Here is a 12,784-nt window from a genome sequence, read left to right on the forward strand (position 1 = left end):
ATCATTAAGAAGTGTTGTTGAAGAAGAAACCACACAAGTCTTGACAGTATGTCACGCAAAGGGTTTGTGATTCTTCAACACCTCTGAACTTCATGCCTCTTCACCTCCTTCACTCTTCCTGTTTGTTTCCAATTTTGCAGGTATTGCTGTAGACAAAAATGGACTTATGTACTTTGTGGATGCCACTATGATTAGGAAGGTGGATCAGAACGGCATCATCTCAACCTTGCTCGGCGCCAATGACCTCACTGCTGTGCGCCCCCTGAGCTGTGACTCTAGCATGGATGTCAGCCAGGTCAGTTACAACCCACGTGATGATGATTTTATGTAAAAAACTTTGATCACAAATAATAAACTCTTTAAAGCAGACCCTATGAGGCTTTACTGAATCAGAAGCCAGGAAAATGCTATTACAAACATTTATTTCAATTTGCTTCATTTTTGTTCCAGGTGCGGTTAGAGTGGCCCACAGACTTGGCAGTAAACCCCATGGATAACTCTCTGTACGTGCTAGAAAACAATGTTATCCTGCGCATCACGGAAAACCACCAAGTCAGTATCATTGCTGGGCGGCCCATGCACTGCCAAGTGCCTGGCATCGACTATTCTCTCAGCAAACTGGCCATCCACTCAGCCTTGGAGAGCGCCACGGCTATTGCCATCTCCCACACGGGCGTGCTTTACATCGCCGAGACCGACGAGAAGAAGATCAACCGCGTACGACAAGTTAGCACTAACGGAGAGATGTCACTGCTGGCCGGCGCGGCATCCGAATGCGACTGCAAAAACGACGTCAACTGCATGTGCTTTGCAGGGGATGATGGTTACGCTACTGACGCCAGCCTCAACTCACCCATGTCTCTGGCCGTCTCACCAGACGGCACGCTGTACATCGCAGATCTCAATAACATTCGAATCCGCGCCGTGCGCACTAACCGTCCGGGGCCTTCGCCGCTGGGGCGGTATGAGGTCGCGTCCCCTCATGAACAAGAACTGTATGTGTTCAACGAAGAGGGTCTCCACCTACAGACCATCAGCTTAGTAACAGGTCTGCCCCTCTACAACTTCAGCTACGGCCCTGATGGAGAGCTGTCAACAGTTGTGGATAACTGCAATAACACCATGAAAGTTCGGAGGGATGGAGCCGGCCAGGGTGGAGCGGGACTGCTCAGGTTCATCCTGCAACCGGAGAACCAAGTGGTTACACTGGGATTGGATCCTTCAGGCAGCCTACGCTCTCTCTCCGCTCTTAACCAGGAGGTAGTTCTGCTGGGTTATAATGGTAACACTGGATTATTGGCCACCAAGGCTGACGAGACTGGCTGGACAACCTTTTATGAGTAAGTTAATGTGTGTGTTTTTTGATGTGTGATATATACAGTACTGTGCAAAAGTCTTAGGCCACCACTACCAGACTTGTTGTTTTAGAAGTTTTAATGTCCATCCATATTTATTTTTCTATCCATTTTATTGAAATACAGGAAATATGTAGACAAAAAAATTAAATTCGAAACTAAATGTCTTCTTCAGGCATCAGTCAGTATTTAGTGTGACCTCTCTTGGCACGAAACACATCATGAGCTTTTTTGAGTCCTGAAGTCATTCGATTAGAATTAGAAATTAGGATTTAATTTTATTTAGGTTTAAGAGATCCTGCGGCTGTCTGCTATTGCTCAAGTGGAAGGGGAGTTTACCCTAAATACTTGACACTTCTGCTTGGTTTTATTCTAATTAAGAACCTGAGAAATAATTATATATGATAACTATAACATTGCAAAAACAACAAATCTAATTATGGCATGGTGGCCTAAGACTTTTGCACAGTACTGTATATACAGGTATATGAGGAGTGCAGATGCAAAACCATCCAAGTGTGTCTGACATGTTTTCTTGTAAATGAGCATTTTTTTTGAGCATCAGGCCCTTATGTTTCAGTTTAGTAATTTCACTTTAATGACAATAAAAAGGTCAATAGTCAGGGATTAAAATGCCGTATTTCACAAATCTCACTTTAGGCATTTTGTTGGTATTTAACAAATTTGACTATCTTTAGCTGCAAAACCCATGAGTATGCAAAAAACGCCATTACTAAATAAAAGTCTGTCTTTACTGTCCTTTCTGATAAAAGGTAAAAGGCTCAAAAATAATATCAATATCCTAATATATTTTGTGATTCTCCTTTTACCAGGTAAAAAGCTCTTGCACCTTGACGTTCACCCAATTCATCTTGTGTTTGCTACTAAATCATAGTGGCGTTCAACGACGTGATATTTCTAAATGGCACGAGGCTGGGATTAAGCGGATTTAAAGCAAAAGTATTTGATGAACCTATAATACGTGCCAATGGTATTTGGTTACACTGTAAAAAATCTGCTGTAACGATGCGAAGTTCGTTACAACATGTATGTAGCTTGTCATGTGTGTGGTTCGTCATTTCAAAATATGTGTTCTGTGCTTTGAGAGATCGCGTGTGCATCACGTGTCATGCCAAAATAAGTGCCTGCTGCCTTGAACTTGAACTTCAAAGGAGACGCTCGCGTGTGCCAGATATTCGCACAATCTCATGCTTAATCAAAGTTTACTGTTAAGGGAGTGTCTTGCGTGTATTAAGGGAACGCAAGCGTCTCTTTTAACATAAACGGTTTTGACGCGTCTCCTGCAGGCACTTATTTTGACAAAACACATGATGCACACAGTATCCATTCACACGCATGACACATATTTTGGAAAAGTAAACCACACACGTGACAATCCGAACACTTGTTATGAATTAGCGCATCCTCGGAAGTGCAGTCACGAGCCGCCACTGATATATATATATATATATAGTGTGAATATAATATAATATAATATAACGTATATAAAATGAGTAAAATTCACTGAATCGTGTGTGCTGTGGTTGTGTGCACAGCGCTTTAGACATCAACTGAGTTTGAGTCCCTCCTTGTGGTCCTTTCCCTATACTGCCCTCTCCTCCCATATCGCTTTCCATCTCTTTTAGAAAAAAACAAAAAATGTATTATTATTACTGAATTACTTAATTGAAAATAATATAAAATAATGAAAATAATATCACTGAATAAAAACTGTTGAGTAAATGTTTGCAGAGATGGGCCCGCAAAGCAGTAAACGATCCTCTCCACTAGTAATTGCAAACACATGCTAGTACTGATATTATGTTTCTTTAAATGTCATCTTTCATGCATTGGTCAGAATGATATAGAGATGGAATTATCAGTTTAGTAATACCCCACATTGAATGCAACGCAGTTAACATCTTCTCTTTCCTGCAGAGATTAGTTTAAACCCTGCTAAAAAACACTTTCAGCTGGGTTTTCTGTGATTTTAAAGGGAAACTTAGGATATTGATTAACTTTTTAAGGTGTGATTAGAGTTGAACGCACTGCAGTAAAGCAGATCTCGAAGAACAGGATGATCCTGAGAACGGAGCATTCCCAGGATACTGGCACAGACATCTGGCTGTATGTGACACAAGTCCAGATCTATCCCTAATGCATTCATTCTCAAACTGGGGGCCGCAAGATGGTGCCAGTTTTGAAATTTTATAAAATACATTAATTTATCAAAAATTCTGTGCTATTAAACCTCAGAAAAATAAGGCAACTAACCAACAGCACTGTGTTGTATCATTTAATATGTTTTGTTTAATTAAAATTTAGAATGTTTTGTGTCATCAATTTTCTTTGAGGGGGCGCGAAAGGATGCACTTACGCGAGGGGGGCGCCGATAAAGTTTGATATCCTGCCCTAATGTATTATTACAGAGAGAGGAAGATAAAGAGAGAGAGAGGGATTCACAAGAGGACACATCACTAGACCCTGGTGACATGACTGTATTACGAACACGTATCAAGTTAAAGATCTGACCTGTTTGGTCAGGTACCCATGGCTCATGTTAATTACCTTAAATGAAGAAACACATTAATCAGAACTGCATGATGCCTGTGAGACTTAATATGCAGTTAATCTGCAGTTATGTGAAGTGGGAATTATAGTGAGCGTATCCCACACCATAACATTAGATGAGTCATCTACTGTATATTAAGATGTTTTGTGAACAGTGAACTGTAAAGTGGAGTTCTTAACATTTATTGCATTTTTAGGTATGACAGTGAAGGAAGACTAACCAATGTGACGTACCCTACGGGAATGGTTACTAGTCTGCATAGAGAGATCGAAAAATCCATCAACATTGACATTGAGAGCTCCAACAGAGACGATGATGTAACGGTCATCACTAATCTTTCATCAGTAGAGGCCTCTTATACTGTTGTGCAAGGTATGTGAGATGCATACATTGCTGTGTTTAGTCTATGCACCTTCTTTTGTGTATTATAAATAATTTCACACTGTTAAAATGATCAGTGCAGGTTAAACAGGTTTGTTTTATATGTCCTATTCTTTGTTTCACTTATTTTATATAGCAGTGTGTTCAATGAGATATATAACTATAAATACAGAACCTTCTAATGTACATACTGTAGACAACAACATTTGCTTTATCTCTCATGCCTCGCACCCGCTTTGTGTTTTCCTGTGACGCACATAATCAGAGAAAAATTCATTACCCGACAGCACATAAATATTCTCTGTCTTCCATTTGCCCTCAACCACAAACCCCACTGTCCCAAAGCTTATTTTGTCTGTAAAGACGAGAAGACAGAGACTGCTTGCATTCCCCTCCCATGACAAACTAAAAACTCAGACTTTAGTACAACCATAACACAGGATACGAAAGACAAACTCTGGATGAATTACAGAGGATTCAGTCTATAGAGGATGTCCTTGACATACTAATGGGAGTTATTATAATATATAAACTTAATGCTACAACACATTTCTAAAAGCTTTTACTTTCCTCATAAATGATAAACTATATTATCTCAAATGTATGAATACATTCTGCTCAAATTAGTTTCATGGCCTGTAATTTATTTATAATGGATGTTCTAAAGCATAATAAATGTTTGTGGCACTCTGAAACAAAGAGATTCAAGGTTTCATTTGTTATGAAGAAAGCACTGCTCTTGTTATCTTTTATGATCATAAGAAAGACAGCAAGACTTTCAAGAGCTGATGAATGCCCTACAGCCCTTTCATGGGTTTAAAATAAATCAAATCGTTTTTTGCTGCCATGAAATATTTTGTTTTGTGCTGATTTTTTAATGGTCATTTTTACGTCACTCTGCTGCCCCCTGCAGATCAAGTACGGAACAGCTACCAACTATGTAACAACGGCACGCTGAGAGTCATGTACGCCAACGGGATGGGCATCAGCTACCATACTGAGCCACATATCCTGGCAGGATCAGTGAGTCCCACCATCGGCCGCAGAAACATCACCTTGCCCACTGACAACGGTCTGAATTCAATAGAGTGGAGGCTACGCAAGGAGATAAGCAAGGGCAAGGTCACAGTGTTTGGCAGGAAGCTTCGGGTAAGCACGCATTGTAAAATGACAAAAACTAATTATTCCAGCAATGAGCAAAGTAAAGTTCATGGGTTTGACCCCCAGGAAACACACAAACACATAAAAATGCACAGCTGAAGCTTTGAAATTAAGAAAAACAATTTGTGCAAGAGTCTTACTCAATCAGTTTGAAAAAAAATTCTTTTTTACTAAACTAACCAGAAAAGAGAAATGATCTCACACTAAACATTTATGCAATTCGCAGGCACATGGACGCAACCTCTTGTCGATAGACTTTGACAGGAACACAAGGACAGAGAAGATCTATGACGACCACAGGAAGTTCACACTGAGAATCACGTATGATGCTCAGGGCAGGCCTGCGATATGGCAGCCCAGCAGCAGCCTCGCAGTGGTCAATGTATCGTACTCCAATACAGGACAGCTGGTGGGTCTACACAGAGGGAGTATGAGTGAGAGAACCGAGTTTGACTCACAGGGCCGAATCCTCTCAAGATCTTTTGTAGATGGAAAGGTGTGGAGCTACAGTTACCTAGATAAGGTGAGTTCAGCTATGTTTTACGATTAGGGTGGCCATTCATGCCAGTTCCGCAGGACGTATGGGGTCGAGCAACTCGACTTCCGGAGAACAACCCGAAAACATGTTCGAGACGTGTCCGGCAGAACTGGCACGAATGGCCACCCTATTTACGATTATTAAGGTCATGGCTTTCGTATTTCATGGCATTTGTTTATATTAGAGGTTTTAAATTGATCTGAAAATTGAATATAACTTTGTGCAAATATTTCTCTGTGCAGTCCATGGTGCTGCTCCTGCAGAGTCAGAGACAGTACATCTTTGAGTTTGACGCAACTAACCACATCACAGCTGTCACCATGCCTAGCGTTGCCCGTCACACCATGTCCACTCACGTCTCCATCGGCTACATCCGCAACACCTACAACCCACCAGAAAGCAATGCGTCTATCATCTACGACTTCAGTGAGGATGGACGCCCTCAGGCCACCTACTTCCTGGGTACCGGTCGTCGTGTGCTCTACAAGTATGGCAAGCTGGCCAAGCTATCCGAGATCTTGTACGACAGCACGGCCATAACCTTTGGCTATGATGAGACTGCCGGTGTGCTAAAAATGGTCAACCTGCAGAGCGGCGGTTTCTCCTGCACTATCCGGTATCGTAAAATGGGCCCGCTTATCGACAAACAGATCTACCGCTTTTCTGAGGAAGGTATGGTCAATGCTCGCTTCGACTACACTTACCACGACAACAGTTTCCGAATCGCCAGCATGAAGCCTGTGATCAGTGAGACTCCGTTGCCTGTGGATTTGTACCGCTACGACGAGATCTCCGGTAAAATCGAGCATTTCGGAAAGTTTGGAGTTATCTATTATGACATCAATCAGATCATCACCACAGCCGTGATGACCCTCAGCAAGCATTTCGATGCTCACGGTCGCATTAAGGAAGTGCAGTATGAAATCTTCCGCTCTCTGATGTACTGGATGACGGTGCAGTACGACAACATGGGACGGGTAATCAAGCGCGAGCTAAAGATCGGGCCATACGCCAACACCACGCAGTATCGCTATGAGTACGATGGTGACGGACAACTCAGCGGTGTCAAGGTCAATGACTGGTCAACGTGGCGTTACAGTTATGACTTAAATGGCAACCTGCATCTGCTTAACCCTGGAAACAGTGCACGACTCATGCCACTCCGCTACGACCTGCGAGACCGCATCACGCGCCTCGGTGACGTGCAGTACCGCCTGGATGAAGATGGCTACCTCAGTCAAAGGGGCGGGGATATCTTCGACTACAATTCTAAAGGCCAGCTAGTGCGCGCCTACAGTCGGGCAGCCGGAGGATGGAGCGTGCAGTATCGTTACGACGGACTCGGACGCAGAGTGTCTGCGAAGAACAGCCTGGGTCAACACCTCCAGTTCTTTTATGCCGACCTGAACCACCCGACCCGGGTCACGCATGTGTTCAACCACTCGAGCTCGGAAATCAGCTCTTTGTACTATGACCTGCAGGGCCATCTGTTTGCCATGGAAGTAAGTAGTGGAGAGGAGTACTACATAGCGTCTGACAACACAGGCACCCCACTGGCTGTCTTTAGCAGCAACGGGCAAATGATCAAACAGGTGCAGTACACCGCTTATGGGGAAGTGTACCTTGACTCGAACCCTGAATTCCAGCTGGTCATCGGCTTCCATGGAGGACTTTACGACTCCCTAACCAAGCTTGTACATTTCACACAGAGAGATTATGATGTCTTAGCAGCCAGGTGGACGTCACCTGATTATACCATGTGGCAGAAGATTGGCAAAGATTTGGCACCCTTCAACTTGTACATGTTCAAGAACAACAACCCTCTCAGTGACATGCTGGATGTGAAGAATTATGTCACAGGTGAGACGTTAAAACTTGGTTATTTGCTCTAATTACTCTTTATTATAAAGTCACAGCCGAAAATGTTCCTTTATTTGTATTTTTCATTCCCAGATGTAAAGAGTTGGCTGGTGATGTTTGGCTTTCAGCTTAGCAACATTATCGCAGGCTTTCCTAGACACACGCTCTATTTTGTGGATCCCCCATATGAGCTGCTTGCCAGTCAAGAAAGTGAAAACGGCCAGGTAAGCGTACTACTATGGGCTCCTCAACAAACATTATCTTAATAATAAAGTTAGTGTCAAGTCTTATTGAGTTTAATTAATAAAATAAATTAAAATCACGATCTACATTATTTATCTTGCTTTGACCTTACACTCCATCCCACTATAAAGACCTAAATGTTTTCAAACTTCTTTTGTAGCTGATAACTGGAGTTCAACAGGAAGCTGAGCGGCATAACCAAGCCTTCATGGCTTTGGAAGGACGGCTTCTCAATAAGGAGCGCAAAAGCAAACAGGACAAACCAGGCCACTGGTTTGGCACAAGTACCCCCATCATCGGCCGAGGAGTGATGCTGGCAATCAAAGAAGGCCATGTGGTCACAGGGGTCTCGAGTATGGCCAGCGATGACAGCAGGAAGGTGGCTATGGTGCTTAATAACGCCATCTATTTAGAAGGAACGCACTATACGCAAGATGGCCGCGACTGTCACTTTTTTGTAAAGATAGGTTCAGCCGACAGTGACCTACTAGCTCTGGGACTCACCAACGGACGTAAGGTCCTGGAAAGTGGACTTAATGTGACGGTGAGCGGTCGCTCGCGACGAGGGGTCACAGTTGAGTACCGGGTTCCAGCCTTGTCTTTGAGCGTACGCTACGGGTTGGCGTCGGATGTGTTGGATGAGGAGAAAGGCCGGCTGTTAGAGCTGGCACGGCAACGGGCGCTGTCGGGAGCCTGGCTGCGGGAGCAACAACGGGCGCGGGATAATAAAGAGGGAAGCCGCTTGTGGACTGAAGGAGAGAGACAGCAGCTCCTTTCCACAGGGAAAGTGCAGGGTTATGATGGGTACTATATTTTACCTGTGGAACAATATCCTGAACTGGCTGATAGTAGTTTCAACATTCAGTTCTTGAGACAGAATGAGATGGGGAAAAGGTAACAGTCCAAATCTTTTGTTACCTTATTATTTTTATTGCTTTCCTTCCGCCCTTCTCTTCAACTCTCCCTTTATACTTTTGAACATTTCTTTTTTCCTTCACTTGCTTTGTATTTCTATTTCTCTCTCTCTCTCTCTTGCTCTCTCCCCTTTCTTTTGTTTCCATTATCTCCTGTACCCACGGAGAATTACTGAACTAATAAAGGAAACATTGAACGCTGCAGGGACTTTTAAAAGAAAAACTTTCAAAAAACTTTGTCAATACTGCCTCTGGCAAAAAAAAAATAACAATTTGAAAGACATTGTCTTTCAACAATGGACGTGAAGAAAGCACCGATAGACTGAGAAACAAAAAGCAACTGTTGCTGAAATATGAAAAATCCCCTTTTTAAAAAAGAATAGATATTTTTACCCGTATTTTTTGGGTTACCGAGAGGATGTTGGTGCCAGATGGTACCCTCGTAATTGTACGCGTCTGGATTGGAGAGATGCTACGAGTCTCACGAGCTGCTGGAGAGGCCCGGTCTCAACTTCAGAACTGAGGAACAACATCTGTTAGGAGAACTATCAGTCTCAGGCCTCACATTCATCATTAATAAACTGTCAGTTGCCACAGCGGCAAGTCCCTTCATTTACAAGAAGTCAAGAAAGCTATAGTGAAGTGATGAGAACATTGCAGTAAAACATAGTTTGTTTCATCACTGATAGAAATGTACTTACATTGTATCAGATAACAGTGAAGTTCAGGATGTGCTTTAGATGCGATAGTTTTGTATGTTCAAGTCGCATTAGAGTCACATGAACTTCACCTGGGCACTTCTGTATAGAGATATCAGAAAAAACACAGATTTCCGATTGAACGGTTACTAGTGTCAGAAATTATTTATTTTTATTTTTTAGGTTATTTTATTTTTAGCATTCATAGTACTCTATGACAATCATGAAGGAGTCATCACTTTTAGCTACAAAGATGAACATTGATGTTTGAGTTTATTTTCCTTTGTAAAATATGTAATAATTTTTCATTTTTGTATTCATTTTGATTTGCTCCTAAGCAAATTATAGTCATTCACAGAAATAATTTATGTAAAGTGTTTTAAAATGGTTTATACTTTAAATAAAGTTTAAAACTGTGAAACTTGTTTTTCAGAAAATATCTGTATGTACAGTGTATAGATTTACCTTTATGCAGCACAGTAGAATATTGTTCATAATATCAACTTTTATATTTCTAACAGAAGGTGGCTTGTTATGTGCAAATCAGCAGCTGGTATTAAAACACTAGAATTTTGTGACACTCAAATATCACGTATAAGTAATATCAATACCCCGTTTGATGTTCTGTTTGTTTGTTTAGTTTTGTTTTTAGGCAAAACTTGCTGTACTAGAACCCAAATCATAGAAATTGATTATTTCCACAGTGAAGAGACTCATTATGGATGTCATGATGTACCAAATCAGTATTGAGGGATGATTCTTACTAAAGTGAGACTCTTCTGAGACCTTACCAATAAATAGTTTACTTCATGTGAGTGATACGTCTCATGTTTTTGTAAATATGGCATCATTGTCTGTACTGTCATGTTATAATGTGCTGTTATACAGTATGTTTCTCCACATCACATTGGATTTCAAAGATTTACTGAGGTCCTTTTTTATGTTTAATTATTCACTGCTGCATTAAAAATATATATAATATAATATAATAATGTATGGCTAAATATGTATTTTAATTAGGGCTGAGCATAGATTAATCTCATACAAAATAAAAATAGTTTTTTGCATAATATATGAGTTATGTATATTTAAACACACACACATACATATATATACATTTAAGAAATATAACATAGAATTTATAAAAAATGTAAATAAATGTATATACACATGTAAATGTTTCTTAAATACATACATGAATGTGTGTGTATTTTTATATACATAATAATTACAGACAGCACAAACTCATATTTTATGCAAAACATACTTTTATTTTGTATGAGATTAATATAGATTAATTTATGCCCAGCCCTAATTTTAATATATAAATGTTATTTAATTTTACATCACTTTAAATTTTATACCGATAAACAAAATATCTCTCTCTAATATGATTTTTTTTATTAAAAGTCCATAATTTCGGTACACTTTGACATCAAAAGTCTTTTATTTAGCGTATGGTCTTTTATTTTGAAGTTATTAGAGAAAACACTCTCGCGACCACGCCTATGCTTGACGTTAGCGAACCACTGATCGCGAACGGATAAAAACTTGAATGACAAGGAAGTAAAGATGTGACCGGCCAGACAAGTGGCTCGTACAGTACAACACATACATACATCGACCATGGCAAGCAGTAGTAAGTTTGAACTCTTTACTAACTAACCTCATAACAACCTGTTACTCAGAGGGCTTTTTTTAATTGTCTGTGATATAACGTTATTATAAACGTGTAGTAGATGACAGGTTTTCTGTTGCTGCTCTCTGTAGTCAAGGCGACAGCTGTGCTCAGGTACACATGTTAAGTTGTAAACATACACCTCTCATTATATCTGTGTTTTTAACAAGCTAAATGTTTTATTGCTGCGTATTCTACGATACTTAGTAACGTTATTTTATGTCTCTGCATCGCATTTTGTGGATAATCGAAATCACTACAATTATTATTTCATGTTTTTATTAATGCGTTGTTGTTATGTGGAGAGCTCTGAAATTCGTGACGTAATCATGACTTGCAGAATTGAAACTTGTTTACTGCATATTATGTGTTTTGCATATGTATGTATTTTTATTATAGACAGTCACATTAACACACTGGAAAATCCAAACAAGAACATTTTTAATCTGCATTAATCCTTGATATTAATTAACATTAATGATAAACACCACAAGTAAGTGAACAAGGGTGTGGTACTTGCATGTTGCAAGTGGGAAAAGTTTTTTTTTAGATATACAAATGTTTGAAAATTTTCATTTTTTTAATAATTCAGGATTACCACTTTACATGGCTCTTATTGTAGGCTACATAAAGAGTTTTTGTGTGTCATGCTGATTGTCCTACTGTATGCATTCCTCTTCGCTATAGATAAGGAGATATCTTACAGTGATCTCAAAGAATTTTTGAAAAAGGGTTCAGGGCTTCTTGTGGATGTGCGCTCCAAAGATGAAGTAGACAGAGGCCGTATCCCAGGATCCATCCACATCCCAGGTCAGAGGGAAGCTGATTGATCTATATTATGATCTGTATTATGCTTTTAACCAATTATTTTCTTATGCTATATTCAGATTATTAACTTTAAACTTTTTTTGGACCTTTTGTTTTAATAGTGGAAACTGTAGAAAAAGAAATGTCCCTGGATTCAGCTGAATTCCAGTCTAAGTTTGGTGTAGATAAGCCTTCTTTGGACTCCTCGGAACTGGTTTTCCACTGCCAAATGGGAAAACGTGGAGCTCTTGCTACAGACAAAGCCAGAAACCTGGGGTTCAAGAAGTAAACATTTTTACATGAATTCGCTTAAACAGATTTATTTAATAATGGTACTTATATATGTTACTTAACAATCTCTCTCTTTCTCCCCCTCTCTCTAGTGCCCGTAATTATGCTGGGGGCTACAGGGAATGGTCAGAAAAGGAGGGCAAATGACAAAATTCAGAACTCTTGAAACTCACATTCCAGTTTAAACCTGAAATCTTTTTATACCTCCAGTGAATATTGATAACAGTTATTATTAATATTTATGTTTTACATATCTGTTATATTAAAGTTGACCAATTAAACATGT

The 12,784-nt window shown here is 40.2% G+C and overlaps 2 protein-coding genes across 12 annotated transcripts in view; both read left to right on the forward strand.

Annotated features, from left to right (window-relative positions):
* tenm2a (teneurin transmembrane protein 2a) overlaps positions 1 to 10,532 on the forward strand; it is a 361,970-nt gene extending 351,438 nt beyond the window's left edge. For all 10 annotated transcript variants that reach the window (XM_055177252.2, XM_055177251.2, XM_055177253.2 and 7 more), the window contains 8 exons: positions 141 to 295; positions 451 to 1,340; positions 4,124 to 4,299; positions 5,222 to 5,457; positions 5,696 to 5,992; positions 6,250 to 7,867; positions 7,961 to 8,091; positions 8,271 to 10,532. In XM_055177252.2, coding sequence (XP_055033227.2) covers positions 141 to 295; positions 451 to 1,340; positions 4,124 to 4,299; positions 5,222 to 5,457; positions 5,696 to 5,992; positions 6,250 to 7,867; positions 7,961 to 8,091; positions 8,271 to 9,008 — 4,241 coding nt within the window. In that variant the 3' untranslated portion in view covers positions 9,009 to 10,532. The remainder of the gene's footprint in view (positions 1 to 140; positions 296 to 450; positions 1,341 to 4,123; positions 4,300 to 5,221; positions 5,458 to 5,695; positions 5,993 to 6,249; positions 7,868 to 7,960; positions 8,092 to 8,270) is intronic.
* Positions 10,533 to 11,204: 672 nt separating this feature from the next.
* Positions 11,205 to 12,779, forward strand: tstd1 (thiosulfate sulfurtransferase like domain containing 1). Of its 2 annotated transcripts, none has more exons than XM_055178218.2 (4): positions 11,205 to 11,361; positions 12,088 to 12,210; positions 12,330 to 12,492; positions 12,591 to 12,779. In XM_055178218.2, exons 1-4 carry the CDS (start codon positions 11,349 to 11,351, stop codon positions 12,643 to 12,645), a joined length of 354 nt encoding a protein of 117 aa, XP_055034193.2. In that variant the 5' UTR covers positions 11,205 to 11,348; the 3' UTR covers positions 12,646 to 12,779. The 2 variants fall into 2 exon arrangements, with proteins under 2 accessions (XP_055034193.2, XP_055034192.2); XM_055178217.2 differs by lacking the exon at positions 11,205 to 11,361 and adding an exon at positions 11,863 to 11,893.
* Positions 12,780 to 12,784: the final 5 nt, after the last annotated feature.

This window comes from Misgurnus anguillicaudatus, chromosome 16 (genome assembly GCF_027580225.2).
Source record: "Misgurnus anguillicaudatus chromosome 16, ASM2758022v2, whole genome shotgun sequence".
NCBI lineage: Eukaryota > Metazoa > Chordata > Actinopteri > Cypriniformes > Cobitidae > Misgurnus > Misgurnus anguillicaudatus.

What these genes read in the sequence shown, in the direction of transcription:
- tstd1 (XM_055178217.2), top strand. An exon ending in AGGATCCATCCACATCCCAG is followed by an intron (nt 12,211 to 12,329) that starts GTCAGAGGGAAG and finishes TTGTTTTAATAG; the next exon opens with TGGAAACTGTAGAAAAAGAA. An exon ending in AGAAACCTGGGGTTCAAGAA is followed by an intron (nt 12,493 to 12,590) that starts GTAAACATTTTT and finishes CCCTCTCTCTAG; the next exon opens with TGCCCGTAATTATGCTGGGG.